Source organism: Homarus americanus, unplaced genomic scaffold, assembly GCF_018991925.1.
Source record: "Homarus americanus isolate GMGI-L3 unplaced genomic scaffold, GMGI_Hamer_2.0 scaffold39155, whole genome shotgun sequence".
Classification (NCBI taxonomy): Eukaryota; Metazoa; Arthropoda; class Malacostraca; order Decapoda; family Nephropidae; genus Homarus; species Homarus americanus.
In genome coordinates, this window is record NW_024737042.1 from 16,423,037 (window position 1) to 16,443,107 (window position 20,071).

The 20,071-nt window shown below is 36.8% G+C and overlaps 1 protein-coding gene across 1 annotated transcript; it reads right to left on the reverse strand.

Moving 5' to 3' along the window:
- Window positions 1–1,086: 1,086 nt before the first annotated feature.
- On the reverse strand, window positions 1,087–19,829 carry LOC121872749 (probable RNA-binding protein 18). The gene is made up of 5 exons (XM_042375794.1): window positions 19,750–19,829; window positions 12,505–12,599; window positions 11,318–11,531; window positions 6,766–6,842; window positions 1,087–5,925 (listed from the first exon to the last, which is right to left on the reverse strand). The coding sequence occupies exons 1-5, from the start codon at window positions 19,756–19,758 to the stop codon at window positions 5,700–5,702; spliced, it is 621 nt and encodes a 206-aa protein (XP_042231728.1). The 5' UTR covers window positions 19,759–19,829; the 3' UTR covers window positions 1,087–5,699.
- Window positions 19,830–20,071: the final 242 nt, after the last annotated feature.

A 20,071-nucleotide genomic window follows, 5' to 3' on the forward strand; every position in this document is an offset into this window, starting at 1 on the left:
TTGGTCTTCCTTCCTACCAACACTACGTCATTAATCCAGCCCATGGATCAAGAATTAATTTGTAATGTGAAGGCTGCTTTCTCTGCAAAAAAGTTTCGGCTCCTTAATGACTTGACCAACACCAAAGATGAGTTGCGGAACCTGGGTGACACCGATAGCAAGAGCGACGACAATGAGGAAGAAGAGTTGGCGGAACAAGAAGTTCGCATCAAACAGTTTTGGAAGAAATTCAACGTCAAGAAAGCTGTTGATTTCTTGGTGGAGGCATGGGGGCAGCTGTCTGTGTCAACGATTCGTCACGTGTGGCGGCATGTGTTGCAAGGTATCCCAGGTGGGAGGCAGAGGCAACCTGTGACTGGTGAGGTTCAGTCTGTTGCAGTGGCAATGGACCTTGCAAGAGAAGCTGCACAGTGTTACAACTGCAGACTTCTCCGAGACCACCAACGAAGACATTATGGAGGTGATCAGGGATCCTGAGGTGACTGCCGACGAGATGTTGGAAGATGATGACGTCAGTGAAGATGCAGGTGGTGCGGCAGCCCGAGAAGAACATAAGTTAACACATGGTAATGTAAAGGATGCCATCGAGTTTGCCGAGAAACTCAAGCTCGTCCTTTCCAACGACCCTGACGGTCACAGCTATGAAGTCTTCAATAACCATCTGTTGCAAACTATGGAGCCGTACATCACGATGTATCACGAACACATCAACACTTGCCGTCAGCGTAACATCACAGACTTCTTCGCCCGCAACCCACCACAGCCAGCCCAAGTCAGTGATAGTGACAGTGATGTTGACTTTGAGGGATTTGTCAGGGAGGCCCTGACAACTATGGTGGATAGTGATGGTGATTCACCTGAGGGCCTGTAATCTGCCCTCTGCCTCGGAACCAGCCCCCATCCCCGTATGCCGACCCATCTCTTCTACTAACATAAGTGTTAAACCTTGATTTTTCTTTTACCTGGTACAGTATATTATTCTCTTATTGATATTTAGCTTCTATATTAAGTGCATACCATCATAAAGTTAAGATACTATTTTTACTACAACGTACGTATTGTGTCGGCAAAAAGTGGAGTTTGGGGGTAGGCCCAGTCTCTATTTCAATTAATCCCATATGTTCTGATATTTCATTTACGCATTTTACGCGGGCCTCCACAGGTTCAATTGACCGCGTAAATCCAGACTATACTGTATGTGGTTATTGATGTCAGGTAGTCCAATCCGAGTCCACCAGTACAGCACTTATCAGGCATTTTGGTATACAGTTAACTACTAAAGTCCATTCACCTCTCCCCATTAACCATGAACCCAGAGATTCACTCATGAACCCGAAGCAGTAGACTGATACATTATTCTGTCCATAAATACTTTGGATTCATTTGTCTGAATCTTGGGGTTCGTGGTTCAGTGGGAGAGGTGAATGGACTTTAGTAGTTGACTGTAAACTATGCCAGCACCTCATACACTGGTGACTGAAATACAAGTTGTCCCAGAACACTAAATGTTACCAAGAAAGCAATAAAAACATCTTAAAATGGTGTTGTGTACAGTACAGTCATCTAACAAATACAGGTATTCTTAATCCTATATCTTCTCAACTTCATCTTCTAACATCTGCTGAAAAATAAAATGTTTATCAAAGTAATTTTTGACGTGGTAGAGCAGTTCGCTTCATTTCCTGTGTAAAGAACTCTGGAAAGACCGCATTGTATGGGAAAATTTTTCTTTCAGTTCCATCTATACCTTTAATTATTGACTTTCTACCTAAGACATATTTGACTACCATGCACCCTCACATAGTACAGTACCCTAAAAAATACAGTACTGTATAAAGTGTACAGGGTATATATATTTTTCACTTCTCTCCATTCTAGCTAATTTTGAATTTAATTACATTATCTATTTAATATTTTTCTTATTCAATCACATATTTTTTTACTGCAAGTGCAAAAGGAATACCTGGACTATGATGCAGAATTTTTGAACATATAGTATGTTCTTGAAACAAACATATTGTATTGAGTTTTTAGCTGTACAATAAATATGCTGTACTACTTATTGCAAAATTATAAATGAACTATGGTAGGTTATTAAATAAAATCCTTTCCCTGCAAAACACTACATAGACAGTCACCTTCACACACACTTGAATTTAATACAGTATCCCAATAATTTTTTCTAATTGTATCTCACCTCTAGTTATACAGTATTTACCTAATGTTGGAGAACATTCAACATTAATCTAGGCTGCCCCCATATGCAGGAAAATGGAATGTAAGCGTGGAAAACAACAATAAAACATTGATGATGACGATGATGAAGGAACACAAAACGTCCACAGATGATGGCTGCCATCTCTACAGTTGCCTTACACTTATGATGTCTGCCATTTAAAGGTTAAGTTATCTGATTATATTATTGAGTTTTCTCTATATCACTATTTGCACAGTTTTTTACCCTACAGTATACATATTTCATACTTTAAAAACTCATTTACTCTTCCACCAATGATAAAACAATTAAATTAAAAACTCCAATCTCTACCCATCAATCCACTATCATAATTCCTCTTCCAATTTTCTGTCGAGTTGAAAAAGAGATGCAAAATATCAAGTAAGAAGAAAGACAAAGAGAGCGAGAGTAAAGAGGTGCATCATGACATAGAAACACTCAAACGTAGACTGTCTCACATTTTCAACTGGCCTACTTGGTAAAGAAAGTGAATCCCTCAACTTTCAAGCTGACTTAAGAGACTTCTCAAAATACTGTGTTGACACTTTACTCCCCTTCTGCACATTGCTGAGCCTGATTTAACTATGGGCCATTTATCAGGGAACAGACTGCCATGTGTACTGCCTATACTTCCCCGACTAATCCACACAGTCAAAGTATATTGAAGTATAAGAATTACTCTCTCTCAGACTGTCCCTCTTTGAACCACCAATGCATTTAAATTTCTATCTACCTATTATATTTATTCCTCTCGTCTTTGTGTGTAATGCATCAAGTGGTACAAAAACCTCAAAGAAACATGGAGGAACGGATGACAAGGTGGAGTGATGCAAAACAAATGGCAGAAAGACACAAAAAGACAAAGACAAAGAGTACAGACACACCCATACATACTTGTTCATATCCTCAACTTACATATGATGTACACAAAGTGAGTTCTTAGCCTCTAATTGAATTTACAATGCTTGATATCAGTTCAAACTCTTCATTTATACACATAAAAGGTAACAAGAATATCTCTCACATCGACTTTGAGAACAGGAAGATGCACATGTGATTCTCTGAAGACTATCTAGTGATAACATATAACAACATTTTGTAACTCTTAAGATAAGTTGACATAAGGGATGCATGTTCACCCTGGATGGTTTTAGGAAAATCATGAAGCTAAAGCTATTTACTTCATATGAGGAATATACAAAAGATATATCACTGCTGAATATACCATTCATTATACACTTGATGTAACATTAATGTAAGTCTTCCCACATTTTATCTTAAACCCTAAATCTAAAGGTAAAATTCTAAATAATGACAGTCTCACTGCAGCACCATTGAGGAGTTTGTTCCAATGGTAAATATTTACACCAATATCACTAAAAAGGTAAGAACACGTTGCCCTCATTTATACTGTACAGTACAGTACCAGCATCTCAACAACCAGATTCACACTAACAAAGTTTACTTCTTACCTCCAAACTTTCATTTATACTGAGTTAAAGTTCACATGTACAGTACTACACAGTGCATCACACTTTTCATCTTCCCCAAGAATGCAGGTCATTTCTCATGTACATTTCTTACAATACCTGTTCACTGGAATGCTTATAAAACATCCTAGACAATAGCAACACTTTCTGAAGGTTGATGTGTGAAGGCATTTGTGTGGAGATGGAGCACTACTACCATGACTTAACCACAATTTCAAGACTTGAATCCTGCTTCATAATGCTCTAAGTCAGCCACTGCACCTAACTGACCTAATATGCCTCCCAACACCATTGCCTGCACTGCTCAGGGTGTGGTAGTAACATGTGGATTACTGTATACTATTTAAGGCAAACATCATATCATATCAATTGTTTGAAGCTATTGACTGGCCATGTAATTTACTACTCACCTAATATCAGCCTGTCTTCTTGCAGAAGACAACAAAATATACTGGTAAGTGGAGTATAATTGTTTATAATGTTCATTCAACAACATTTATACTATTTAAGCAATAAATTACTAATACAGAAGTAATGTACTGTATATGATGCAGGAGAAACTAATATACAGCAGTACAAAATCACCATCAATGGGGGAACTTTGGCTGTGGCTGGGAACATAAAGCCCCTTTGACTATGGCAACTTGAACCCCTTTAACTATAGCAACATTAACCTCCTTTAATTATGGCAATGTGAACCCCCTTAACTATGGCAACAAATTTATATGACATTATTTATATCAATGTCACTTATACTGGCCTCTTATGAGAACACAACCCCCCAGTATAAATGTGGGCAACCTGCATTATAAATTCTACTATTTTTGGTTGGAGCATAGACAGGTATTTTTCAGTCTTCTGTTAACATACATTTCTTAAGATTATCTATAATTAAAGTACACTTGAACAGCCTGAGATAGTAGTTATAAATTATGTAAAGAAACAAGATGTCACACACTCCAATATCAAAATTAATTCAGTTAATAATGATAAACTGTGAAGATTTATGATTAATGAGTTACTGTCCTGCTCTGGCATGTCTTTACTATCCTTATTACCCTTACATTATCCAGAGGTAAACTGACAAGCTTATGTTTATATTTTACTTTTAAGATTATAGAACATATCCATTGTCAGTCCTCAAAATGTATTACAGTAACACCCCTAGTTGGTCATGTCAAGACGCCATTAACCATTGTATGTCTTATGACTGCAACTACTCGTACAATCACAGTTCAACATTTCTTTATATATACTGAGTTATGATTGACTTAACTTTACCTCTTCCCTCTTATGGTTCAACATTTCTTCCATATTCTTATCTAATTATCCAGTACTCACTCAACATAAAGTTTAGTGTGCCCTTGTCTTCAGTCTTTATAATGAATATAATGTGCTTTATGATGATGCTTCAATACTGGCTTTAAAAGCTTTGTACAATGCTAAAAATTCAATACAAACTCTGATGAAGTAAAGCTTCTTACTCTACAAAAGGGAGTCTTTCCTATTGTTATTTGTTTAACATCTGAGGTAATGAGTCATTCATGTTTAGTTCCACTTTATATACTGTACTAAGTCTACCAGGATGGTCGTTGGTCATGATATCAAATAATATGATTAAATATTTACAGTGAAATTACCTGTTATTTTGAAAATATGCCTCAGAAGCTCATAACTACAAAACTTGTGAAACAGGATTAAAAATTCACCAATAAAAAACTTCTTAGTACTGTACATGTACTGTACAGTATATGCCCAAGGAAGAATTCAGCAAGCCATATATACACAGAAAATAAATTTATCATCAAAAACAAGTTCTGGTTGCATATGGATTACTTCTTATTTGCTATGAGGAAATAGGAAACATGAGAATATTAATGCTGTAAGGAACTGTGAAGAAATACCTTTAATAACACAGGCAGCAGTACAGTAATTCCTGCCTCCAGTTATAACACTATACTGTACACCCGTCATTATTTTTTAGATGTTTTTGATTTATGATAAGGATGACTAGAAGAATGATATGATCTGTTTGTGGCTCCCTGGGGTTTGGGTCCTGGTTTCCTCTCAATAAATGCGTAAGTGACAGAGGTTGGTCTCGCTGCACTGGCCCCAACATCTGGGGTCAGGTCCACCTTGAGGTGATCTTCTTCAAGTAGTTTCAGTTTTGCCTCTAAAGCTGCAATTTTACTTTTTTTGCTGAAATATTAAGAATATAGCCATAGTCATTATGCTGTCTATTAGTTGAGAAAGAAGGCAATAAAACAACATTGCAAGAGGCTATGTACCAAAAGAGAAACAGCTTGAAGTACTTGGTGGGTGAAGGAAAGAAAAGGAAGGATCATCAACATAGTGATCCATCCAGACCCCCAGAACTGTACTCCAAATAATGCAAACACCATCACAATTATCATCTCACAACAACACACAGAGCGATAGTTGTTAAGATGGAGAGAGAAAAGTCACACCTAAAGTATTACCAAAGAAAATTTGTTAACCCTTAAAGTGTCATTCACCCACCAGAGTCAGATGCAGTTTTACAAAAGGTGCAAACATAAACCTGACAGATTTTAATGAACATACAATGAATATAGTGAAACCTCCATATAACGGATTTCTCTCTCCATAAAATCCATTAGATGAAAGTTTCACATCCCCATTGATTCTCGTTATCATCAAAGTGCAAGTCTTCATTCTGTCTCACCTATTCCCTTTTCACTCTTGTCTCACCTGTCACCCATACCCCATTCCTTTGTATCTCCCACATAATATTTACTCCTTTATAATACTGTATTGTGTTGCACCAAAGTCAAATGAATATGTCAGACAATCTTTAACATTAGATTACAAGGTAATGTAACAACTTACATATGAACTTGGAAATTATTTTATAGCACAGTAGCAAAAAGCAACAAATATTCTACGTGATATAAAAACAACACAAATTAAACAAATCAAATGTATACCTGTAAAGTATCTTATTATTACTATACACACAAGGTACAGCTGTAACTTAATTGTACTCTAAATCAGATTTACCTTATCTGACTGGTCTCAGCCTTACCACCGCTGAGAATGGGCGGCGCCGGCTTTTCTTTATTTCTCTCGAACATGCTCTAAAAGTCAAGAGAGAAAAAGGGACATAAATTATCCACACTGAATTTACTAAAAACTAATTAGCAAGGCTATTTCTACTATACAGTACTGTATTTATAATCTAATATACAGTGATCCCTCGGTTAACGAGCGCCTCGGTTAACGAAATTTCGGTTAACGGAATTACTTTCCATAATATTCTTAACTTCGGTTAACGAATTCCTTACAAGCACCCCTCCACATGTTTTCGCTTGCACACCAGCTGTAATATTAATCCACCAATACAGTAATCGGTTCTAGGGCTTAAATTCCTTACTACTGTATTTTAGTAAATATCAAGAAGTTTATACTATTCAATAATTTTAAAAGTCTTATATTAAAATTTTTAGTCATTCTAACAATTATTTAACATAATTTAAGTACAGGGAAACTAGTTTTTAGCGCGCCAAACAGCCTGTCAACACACCATACAGGCGTCAGTTCTCTGTGTCTTTTCACTGGAGGTAACATCTTGCTTCTGACTCTCTTCTTAACATAAACGCTTTTTTTTGTTTCCAGTCAAATTATTGGTTATTTTGAAATTTATTTTACATACTGACAATATATAATGCAGTGCAGTGTTGATTTAAAGAAAATAATCTTTAATTACACCAAGTGAACTAAAATTTTATGGGTGAAATGGTGCCATGGGGTGACTTCTCTTCCACCCCAATGCCTTCTCTTCTCCCTTCTCCTCCACCCCCATTCTAATTCCCATCATCATCATCATCATCATCCAGGAGCCTTCTACATATACACCTCAAAGTAAGTGTACTTTACTACCTTTTTTGTTGACTTTAGGCAATTTTCGGTGAGCTGGAACCAATTACCCAAAAACCCATTGAAACAATAGTTTCGGTTAACGAGCAACCTTCTAGAACGAATTGTGCTCGTTAACCAAGGGACCACTGTAAAGTACTACTAAAGGACATCTACCGTACTTATCTATTGTGTTAGTTCATTTCAGTACATTCTGTTAATGGTTCACCACAGTGTTCAATCATATATGCAACCATGATGCAGTTTTATGTGAGACCATAGATTTACAATATCTATTGAACTGTACAGTACAGTAAGTCCTCGCTTAACGTCGGGGTTACGTTCCTAAAAATGCGACGTTATACGAAAAAACGTTAAGCGGATCAATTTTCCCCATAAGAAATAGATAAAATACGGGAGTTACGTTCCTGAGCTTCCTTTTGCCTCATGAAATACATTACATATACAGTACACTACAGAAAATCATTGACATTTCTACAGAAAATAATGCATACATATATAGCTACTAAGTTTGTATTGGTACTCACCGATGGGCGGATGTGGTAGAGCTAGTGTGTGGTGGGTAGTGAAGCAGAGGAGTATGGTGGGAGCAGTGGAGGAGTATGGCGGGAGCAGTGGAGGAGTATGGCGGGAGCGGGGGAGGAGTATGGCGGGAGCGGGGGAGGAGTATGGCGGGAGCGGGGGAGGAGTATGGCGGGAGCAGAGGAGGAGGGTGGTGAGTCACTGAGGCTCTGCACCAAGCCGAGAGAGCATAGCGCGGCGAGACGAGAGAGGGTGATGCACCGTAAAATGTAGTCTGTGACGACACAAAAGACATAGTATCGGATCACTGGGACGTTAAACAAAATTTTGGTCTCTAAAGTTAGCTTCGTAGTACCAAAACAACGTTAAGCGGAATGACGTTAAGCACGGACTTACTGTACACAGGACTCCTAACTTACCAAACGTTAAATACAAAATCCTATTGCCAAAAAATAAATATGGTACTTTAGTAAATACAGTAAGTCCTCGCTTAACATCATGGTTCCATTCCTGAAAACCGCGACGTTAACGGAATCAATTTTCCCCATAAGAAATAGATAAAATACGGGAGTTATGTTCTCCAGTCTCCCTTTGCCCCATAAAATACATTACATATACAGATATTCAATGGCATTTTTATAGAAAATAGTATATACATAAATAAACTAAATAATTTTGTATTGTACAGGTTGTACCTCTCTAGTCCGGCATTCTGTGGTCCGGAACGATTTAGTTCGACCATGGAGAAAATTAATTTGAGTCTGGTAATTTCAATGTTTGGCTAAATTTTGCCTTTTTTACCCTACTTTTTTGGCGAATTACTATCTCTAATAAAGCAACATCCTAATAAACCAACGAAAATAACACAGATAAAGTTAAATAAAAACTAAAAACAACACAGAAAAAGTTTTTATGTTCTACAGCTTCAGCTCGAGTTGAACCTGATGACTTGGCAACTTCATCATCCGAGTAAAAACACACAACAACATTGGCTGTCCTTATGTTTTCAACTTTACCACCACTGGTGGGTAGAATTTTTGTTTTAAATTCAGAAACATGAATTAAAATATATATGAGCAGTAAATAAGTGTTGCTTTCATATTCTTATGTAGAGTAATGACAATATGTTTTCACATGTGCGCACTTACATACGTGCAGTCTCACTTTTTTCTTTATCATTAATGGTTTGCTACTTTTATTGTTCCATTTATTAACATTAAATAACATTACTTAAAACAACCATATTAATTTTTTACATTAATTTTACTACAGCTACAACCAGTGTCTTATTTTCTTCAGTTTTATATGTAGAACCAATCAGTCACTGGTTTTGTAATCAACGAAAACAATCCCATCTCATTTCCTCGTGTGTTTTAATAATCTACGTATCATTAATGAATTGTATTGCTCATTTTGCACACATAAACATTAATTCAATCAAAAAGAAATTCAGTAATAAACAATAATGAATTTTTTGTACGTAAGAGAAATGACGCTGTTTACACGATTGTGCACGTCTGAACGTTGGCGGGCCGCTCAAACCCGTCAAAATTCGACTTTCCGCCGTCAAAATTTTAAATTGTGTAGTTTTTTTTTGTGTCCAAATAAAAAATTTTGAATTAAAAACTCGCAAAATTTGAGAAGCTACTGTACAACATTTAACCCCTCAATATGTCTTCAAAGAGACCATGAAGCAGAGAAAGTGGTGCTAGTGCTTCCAAGCATAAGCACAAGTCACTATCTATCCAGGAAAAGGGTGGATTTCTATGGTCCGGAAATTTCCATGGTCCGGCACCGGTCAGGTCCCGAGGTTGCCGGACTAGAGAGGTACAACCTGTACTCACTGATGGGGCGAGTGTGTGGTGGGTAGTGGAGAGGAGGAGGGTGGCAAGTCACTGAGACCCAGCGGGTGGCTCCTCCTCCTGGTTTAAAACCTCCATTTTCGTAGCAATGTTAATGGTCATACGTTGCTTCTTCACAACACTAGCATCAGTAGCTCTTCATGGGCGTTTGGAAGCCATTTCGAATGGTTAGAGTACAGTATTATGAGCAAAAACACTTAAAACACGCACGAACGCTGTGGTAGCTTAACAAAGACTGGAAACACTTGGGGACGCAGTGACGCTCCATGGGTGAGAGCGTAGCGCGCCAAGATGATGTGCCGTACAAAGTAGTCCGTGACGACGTCGTACTGAATCGGAGGATGTTAACCGAATCATGGGTATCTAAAGAATAGAGACGTTATAACGAAACAACTTTATCGTGGGCAACGTTAAACAAGGACTTGCTTATTTTTTAAAACTTTTATGCCACTTTACTGCTCAGTATAGGAGCCACAATATTAGAACAGACTCCCTCAGTTCAGAAGCTCATCACACAAGACCCTTAGCTCTATGAACTACAATACATAGTCTCCTAGGCTCTACCCATATCAAATTCTGCAGAGGTTACGCCATCATTTAAAGGAAATTATCTCATTCAGTCATCTGGCTATTGCATTGGTACAGAAATAAACAATATATTCAGGACATTGCACTAACTTCTTCACCCACTGGTCCAGTTAGACAAAAACCTCCAGTCCTTTACTTGTAAAACATTTCAGTCCAAAGCAAATTTTCAAAAGTCAAACCCTTTGGGTAATGACACACTGTATTTTCATTAACTACTATAATGTCTGAAATAGAGAAAATCAATATAGAATGCCATTTTTGTTTTATAGTCCACATTCAACTTTTAAGGACCAATTAGAACTACAGCAGGGAGACCAAGATATACATTACGGGTATATTGTTTTTAAATTTTTTTGGAAAATTTTTTGTCTATGACTCATATTAACAAAACATTCAAAGTACTGTATTTAACGAACAAACTACATCAACTCAGAAGTCACTGAGGCAAGTGATTCAGTTGTAAACATTTCTACAATGCCATAGAAAGATTTTAAATGTGCCATTTCAATTTGATTATACAAATCCAGTACAACACTGTACTGTACAGTGAAAAGGGTAACTAATATATGTATGCATGACAATGATATTGATTTGTAGTGATTATCATAATGATGTTTCATCAATTTTAATAAGAGTTTGAACTTCATTTATCCAAAGCACAAAATAATATCCTTACTACTTACAAAAAAATGTGACTAATTTACCTCGTCCTGAGCGTGAGCCCACTTCACTGCCATCCTTCGGCCCAAGATAATCTTTCCGTCAAGTACCCTCATAGCTGTCTGGGCAGACTTGGAGGACTCAAATGTCACGAAGGCATACCCACGGGGTTGTCCTGCCTGCGGTCCCGATCGATGGTAAAGAAAGTCAAATTCCACCAGGGGGCCAAAGTTTTCCACCATTTTAAGGAGTTGATACCAATTGGGGAGAGAAAGCACCTTAATTAGATATGCACAACTTCAATCAAATATTTATTAATTATCTATAGTACAGTAGAGTCCTGTAGTTCTTGATAAAACAAGCTAATGTGTCCCCGAGGTGAGTTTTTCCTTTGATATTCGTAATTCTTGTTGATACTGTACACTATGATGTCCTCCACTCACATCTCGTGGCTAAGAAGGGTTTCCTGGGAGTACAGTACAGAAGACCCTTGCCATTCACGAGTTTGTGATTTGTGATTTCGATAATTCGCGGTAAGCAGATGGTGGCTACAGTGGCTAGCTTGCAAGCCTTTTCCCGCAGCACAAGACACCCCACGCAGCAACTCATATTGTACTCTCAAAACTTTAGTGTTTCTGTGTGAAATGGCCCCTAAAAGACTGCCTAGTGTCAGTGCTAGTGATGCTAATGGAGTGAAATGTAAAAGGCAGAAGTCAGTGATGACTCTGACAAAGAAAGTTTTATTATTAGATAGGTTAAAAGGGGGGATGAGTGCTGCCCTGGCTAGTCATTTGTTTGGTATAGGTATACAGTAATGCACTAAGGTAGTATAAGTTGCCATTCGCAGTTTTACCAATTCGTGCCACATCTCAAAACCTATCCCTTGCGAATGGCAAGGGTCTACTGTACAGAATACAGTCTAGGAAAATGTGATCTCACTTATGAAATGTTTTTCATAAATTAGGGACTGCCTTTATTTGCAAGAGAAGAGGAAAGGGAAATTTCCAATTCATAACTTGAATAATAAACTTTATTTACTCTCAAAATATATTAACTTGTACCTGTACAGTACTACATTTTTTTCTTTTTAATCCTGGAATTTTAATGTTAGTTCTTTATCATATGCTGTATGATATCGATGTCTAAACTATGAAGATTTTAATAACAATAATCGTATTCCAAATATTGTACTGTACAGTGTTATCACTATGATATTGGCGGGAATACTTACTCTCTTAGCCGAGAATCAAGATTCCCAACCCATAATCTTCTATCATCAGTTCTTGCTGAATCCTTAGGGGGAAGAGGGACAGGCAGAGTTACCTCCTGAAACACAAATGATGGATTAACCCCTTCACTATTGGATGCCACTTTTAATATTTTATTTGGCTAACACTGATAATTTTTTCAGCACAAAGACCCCCCCCCGTACCCAAGGGTACACAGCGTTACACAGCACAACCACCTCACCATTCTCATTTTAGGTCACTCATTCATGCATATGTCATCCTCTTTAACTGCCATAAAACTTCGTCTGTCCTGCACCATTTGCATACATCAATGCAACAGCTCCCTAACTTCCACGAGTTACTTCTGACTCTTGCAACTGAGCTAGGTTCAGCACCCCTTCCAACACTGATCATGTCACCCAGGTAGTAGAACTACCGGGTAATTGACACAACCTAGGGACACTTAAAAGTGGGCATCATCCTGCAGCCTGCCATCTACCCACTGCATCTTTTGTGTGCCCACCTTCCACACTCACTGCACAATTATTCCTGATTTGATCCCAACACCTTCCTTACTCCAGAAAGAATGTGGCCATTTTCCACTTTCCATCATGGGTCCCTCACCCACATCGCTTTTGTTTTTGCCACAGTCACTCTACATCTCTTAGACTGTATTACATCCTTCCATATATTAAATTTCTCCGCTGTCTCTGCCATACTGTACTATCTGCTTTCATAATTTTTGAGGGGATATCAATTTCATTGTCAAGCTGAATTTACATCAATGCATTAGGTTCCAGCTTGAGTTTAGTATGTTATTTTATACTAGGTTTGGAAAAGTCGCTCGGATGCATTTGTCAACGGAAAAAGTGCAGACACACTATCTTCACATACATACAGTATTTATTCCTAACAAAACTTACAGAAGAACAAAAGTAAGAAAGTTGCAATTCCTCAAATTTTGGGGGTAGTATTCTAGAGGTAAATAGTGTCCTTCTACAAATAATTTTCATAAAGTACTGTAGTTGATTATTATGAGTCAGTGCTCTAGAGTACAGGTTGTATCTCTCTAGTCCGGCATTCTGTGGTCCGGAAACTCCTGTGGTCCGGAACGATTTTAGTTTGTCCAATAGGTAGATAGGCAGCTTCTTCTTCTTTTTTTTTTTTTATGTGAATTATTATTACAGGACTATTAAATTTTTGCCCCTCAGGCCCCAAAGTGGGTCAGTGACCTATGCCCGGGTGGGCTAATCCCCTTGGGGAAAAAAAAAAAAAAACAGCCGCGGGAAATTAAGGTTTGTTTACATCCGGCAGTTCGGCTGCTCTCTTTCTCGCTCTCTCTGCTTGTCTATACAGAGTACAACATTTAACCCTTCAATATATATGAGCAGTAAATAAATGTTGCTTTCATATTCTTATGTAGAGTAATGACGATATGTTTTCACATGTGTGCACTTACATACGCGCAGTCTCACTTTTTTTTTACCATTAATGGTTAGCTACTTATATTGTTCCATTTATTAACATTAAATAACATTACAGGTACTTCAAACAACCATATTATTTTTTTTACATTAATTTTACTACAGCTAAAATCAAGGTCTTATTTTCTTCAGTTTTATATGTAGAACCAATCAGTCACTGGTTTTGTAAGCTTTAACATAAACAATGCCGGCAGCCGTCTCATCTCCTCTAATATTCCACGTATTATTAATAAATTGTATTGTTAATTTTGCACACACATACATTAATTCAATAAAAACAAATTCAGAAACATTAATTAAAATATATATGAACAGTAAATAAGTGTTGCTTTCATATTCTTATGTAAAGTAATGATGATAAGTTTTCACGCGTGCGCACTCACATACGCGATCTCTGTTTTTTCTTTACCCTTATCGTTTGCTACTTCTATTGTTCCATTTATTAACATTACAGTACTTAAAACAACCATATTAATTTTACTACAGCTACAACCAAGGTCTTATTTTCTTCAGTTTTATACAGTATTACCCCGCTTAACGCGTTTCACTTAACGCGTTTTCATATACGCGGTGCCTCGCCAGAGCTGAACTTTCACTTAACACGGATTTTTCCACATATACGCGGTGAGTGTCCGGCTCGAGACGCTATTTTTAGATTTGCCCCACCCGCCACCCTGCCTGACTGCCTGTTTTAGCTCATAAAATTCATACAAATTACCCGGCCAGAATATAATTTACATTGCTGGAATTCTTATAATTTGGTGATCATTTTGAATATAAACATCATATATTTTGCATTAGACATACAAATTTTAGATAAAAAATTTTCTCAGAGTAACTATGTTATCTTTTGTGCAAAATATATGACATTTATATTCAAAATATTCCTGGTCTTACAAGGAATCCAGCAATGTCAATTATATTATCCTAACTTTAGTTTGAGGTATTATTTATTACAAAAAAGTTAAGTATTCTGGTTTTCCCACACATCTCCTTGGGACGGTTGGTGGGGGGTGGGGGGGAGGGAGGGACCGACCGACCATCTGTTACCCTGTGAAGAATATTTTTTTTTTTTTATTAACTGAAGATATTTGTTTTAGCTCATAAAATTCATACAAATTACCCAGTCAGAATATAATTTACATTGCTGGAATTCTTATAATTTGATGATCATTTTGAATATAAACATCATATATTTTGCATTAGACATACAAATTTTAGATAAAATGTTTTCTGAGTAAATATGTTATCTTTTGTGCAAAATATATGACATTTATATTCAAAATATTCCTGGTCTTACAAGGAATCCAGCAATGTCAATTATATTATCCTAACTTTAATCTGAGGTATTATTTAATACAAAATGTTAAAATTTATTTTTTTCACCCCACATCTCTTGAAGGGAGGATTGGTGGGGGGTGGGGGGGAGGGTTGGGACTGACCGCGCGGTTGGGGGGGGAGGCAAGGTGGGGTACTTTGATTGACAGATAGTGTCGTGAAGATTATTTTTTTTTTTATTAACTGAAGATATTTGTTTTAGCTCATAAAATTCATACAAATTACCCGGTCAGAATATAATTTACATTGCTGGAATTCTTATAATTTGGTGATCATTTTGAATATAAACATCATATATTTTGCATTAGACATACAAATTTTAGATAAAATTTTTTCTCTGGGTAACTATGTTATCTTTTGTGCAAAATATATGACATTTATATTCAAAATATTCCTGGTCTTACAAGGAATCCAGCAATGTCAATTGTATTATCCTAACTTTAGTTTGAGGTATTATTTATTAAAATTTAGTGGTTTTCCCCCAAAAATTTCTCAGAGAGGGAAGAGCCGGCAGTGTAGTGTGAGAGGGGGAGGGAGTTGAGTCCATTATTTGAATGGACATTAACTTGGCGACTGTATTTCTCTATTTCTCTTAAGTATTAATTGTGTGCATGTACCATCATAAAATTAAGATGTTATTTTTACTACAACATAGTTATGTGTCTTCAAAAAGTGGAGTTTGGGGGTCGGGCCAGTTTCTATTGGAATTAATCCCATATGTTCTGTTGTTCACTTAACGCGGATTTCACTTAACACGGGACCCTCTGGGTTCTATTGACCGCGTTAAGTGGGGTACAACTGTATGTAGAACCAGTCAGTCACTGGCTTTGTAATCAACGAAAACAATGCTGTGTCATTTCCTCGTGTGTTTTAATATTCTACGCATTATTAATGAATTGTATTGCTCATTTTGCACACATAAACATTAATTCAATAAAAAAGACATTCAGTAATAAACAATAATGAATCTTTTGTACAGAAGAGAAATGACGCTGTTTACACGATTATGCACGTCGTCTGCACGTTGGCGGGCCGTTCAAACCCGTCGAAATTCAAGTTTCCGCCGTCAAAATTTTAATTTATTTATTTTTTTGTGTTCCAATAAAATACATTAAGAATTAAAAACTCGCAAAATTTGAGAAGCTACTATACGACATTTAACCCTTCAATATGTCTTCAAAGAGACCATGATGCAAAGAAAGTGGTGCTAGTGCTTCCAAGCATAAGCACAAGTCACTATCTATCCAGGAAAAGGGTGAATTTCCATGGTGCGGCACCGGTCAAGTCCCGAGGTTGCCGGACTAGAGAGGTACAACCTGTATTACCAAATGAATATTCTCAGGCAAGACATTATATACCAATTATGGTTCACTTTAGTTAGTCGGTTCAGGTTAAATATCAGGGTTAATATTCGGTAGTGACCAAGCATGGAACTGTATATTGATTTGCATATAGGGAGATAAAGCAAAAACACAAAATAATAATAAAAAAATTTTCTCCACTGCATAATTTGTCTAAAATTTGTTTTTGAGTTTTTGTGACTTTTCAATTACAGGTCAGGTTCTTTAGGTTCTTGGTCTTTTCTTTGGTAATACTTGAGATGGCTAACACCAGGAGTTGTTAGATTTTGTTCATATTTTACAGATATTCTTATCATTATAGCAAGTATTTTTAGAGGCGATAATGTTTTATTTTAATTATAAGTATTTATTTTTTAAGTTTTTCTCTATCTACAATACTGCGATATATCACCTGCAGTATGAAGGATGAAGGAAATTGTGGGGTAAAACATGGTGAAAAAAATTATCATGTCTCTAAGGAGAATGACAAGACCAATCCCAGGCACTAGGAACCTTGAGAGACGTAGAGTGAGGGGCGATATGATAGAGGTGTATAAATGGAAGTCAGGGCTGAACAAAGGGAACATTACCAAGCTACTCAAACTATCCAACCAGGAGCGAACTCGCAACAATGGTTTAAAATTAGACAAATTTAGATTCAGGTGCGAAATAGGTAAACATTGGTTTGGAAATAGAGTAGCGGACGAGTGGAACAAGTTACCAAATATCATCATTAACTCGAATACGCTGGATAGCTTCAAACATAGGTTGGATGGATATACAGCCACTCCTCGACTTATGACGGGGTTAGGGACCCAAATCCAGGTCGCAAGTTGAATTGGTCGTAAGTCGAAAATGCGAAGATAATACATAGAAAATCTAAAATGGATGTCTCTTTTTCTTCTCAGCACCACAAAACTCTCGCTTTTCGGCATGCCAGCCATTTTAAAGGGAATCACAAACGAAAAATTTGTCAGTACACAGCGCAATCACTAACGTCGGGACTCGAAAATACGTAATTTGAAAATTTTTTAGTACGACTGGGGTGGTCGTATGTCTGGGTGGTCGTAAGTCGAGTAGGTCGTAAGTCGAGGAGTGGCTGTATGAGCAATAGGGGTTGGGTGTAAATGGGACTGCCCAGTATGGGCCAATAGGCCCGCTGCAGTTTCTTCCATTCTTATGTTCTTATGTAAATGCTTTGTACGTGAAGAAATTAGTTATTTATTGTAAATAGTCCTCTGAAAATCTGCAAGCAGCACGTGATGTCATCTGCTCAGTTTGTTTACAACCGACCCGCTAGGTTCTAGTGTACTCTCACATCCACAAAAAACATAAAATTACACCATGACACTTCAACAAGGTAGCATTTATTGTTACCTGATATCAAAATAAGTATTTTCTGTTTAATATGGCAGCTCCGGACTCTGGCAAGAAAGTTAGGTAAGGTTAGGTAGGTTTCTTTGGTTGGTTTGGTCAAGTTTGGACCTTGACTGTTGCTAGTTTGGCAGACAATTTTGGTCTTATTTTACTAAATATTTCATGCTTAATACAATGGAGATGGTCTTTTTTCATGGAAACGCTAAATTTAATTTTTCTTTCAACTTCCAAGTTGAGTATCGCGAAGTATAAATTTTTTTATTTTTTTTACAATACTATGGCCGTTTCCCATTGAAAATAAATAAATATTGAGAAAACTGAAAGTGAAATTGTGGAAATAATACCTGAAAGTGCTTTTGTTATGGAAGTCAGTTTATGTTAGTGGGGAAAGTTATCGACTAAAGATGGTATCACCCCAGCCCCTACGAATGGTAAGGTTAGGTTATGATAGGTACGGTAAGGTTAGGTTATGATCGGTAAGGTAAGGTTAGGTTAGGTTAGGTTTTGATTGGTTAGGTTATGATTGATTAAATTAGAAATTGGTTAGGTTATGATTGATTAAATTAGAAATTGAGGGTCGGGGGGCAGAGATCCCCTTTACATTTTCAGGTAAGAATTGGCAACAATTTCAGTTTCAATTTCTACAATATTTGTTGTTTTTCAATGGAAAACAGTCGTATTAATGTGTAAAAAGAAAAAATAATAAAATAAAAACATTTTTTTCTAACTTCGTGATTCTAAATTTGGAAGTTGAAAAAATAAATAAATTTAGCGTTTCCATACAAAAAGACCATCTCCATTGCATTAAATATAAAATATTGAGCAAAATGAGAACATTTTTTTTTACTAAACTAGCAAGTCTAAGAATAAATATTTACCAAAATACTTACTACCCATACTGTATAATGATAAGAACATCTGTGGAATAAATTAACGTAATTGAAAAACGCCTTTTGGCATTAACCATCTGCTCCAGGATTACCTTTGCTTTTGTCTTCTTGGTTTTGGTTAGGTTTGCACACTGGGGGTTATGTCAGATCCTTCTGGTTTCTCTGGTTAGGTTAGGTTTAAGTTAGACATGTATACTGGTATTTGTGTCGTTAGGTTAAATCACTACTGACTATCTACCAACAGCAGGTTAGGATAGTTAATTTTAAATGTTTTAAAGTAAATGCTTGACACCATAGTTACCATATTGTCCAAACATATATTTATTAAGAGATATGGTAATATAGTTACCTCTACACATCATCATCATCATCCATTAAAGGATGTTGATGACCAATTTTAAGTTTGGGAAGTACGAGGAACATTGTCTAAGGTAACGTATTTTGGGTAATATTACCGTTTTGGTAACTCAGCGAATTTTAGGATTTTAGGTTTAGGTTAGGTTAGGTTGAAATTATGTTTTCCAATGGTTTTTTATGTGTTTTGAACGATAGGAAAACCATAATTTCAACTTCCAATTGGATGGATGACCGAAACGATGATCTTACCGTGTTTTATATTGAGCTTAATTAAAACCCTTCTAAGCTCCCCAACATCTCTCAAGAAAGCCCATAGTCGAGGGTATAGTGTGTCGTTACATCCTCACCCATACGACACTTGTATTAGATAGGGGATTGCAGTGCCGCCTTTTCAAATCAGTTCCATAATTTATTTATAAGTTTAATATATGTGCAAATGTAATCCACTAAAAATTACTCACGGCCGTCATCCTTCTGGGCCTTGATGATAGAAATCAATAGCAATGTCTTTAGCAACTTCAGCTGTAGCAGTGTTACCAAATGTACTTTAGCGCAAGGAGGGGTGGGCTAAAGCCAAATTGGCTATACTTGAGAATGAACTGTGATTATTACGGGGGATATGAACTGTTATCCACAATATTACATTGGAATGAATTTAAATAAACACTACAAAGATAATCAATGTTTTACATAAATCCTTGAGCATGGAGTCCACCCAGCGGCCCCAGACACTTTCCTCGCTCGCCATATGTTCGTTGTTCCAATACTTGTTTTATTTTCAAC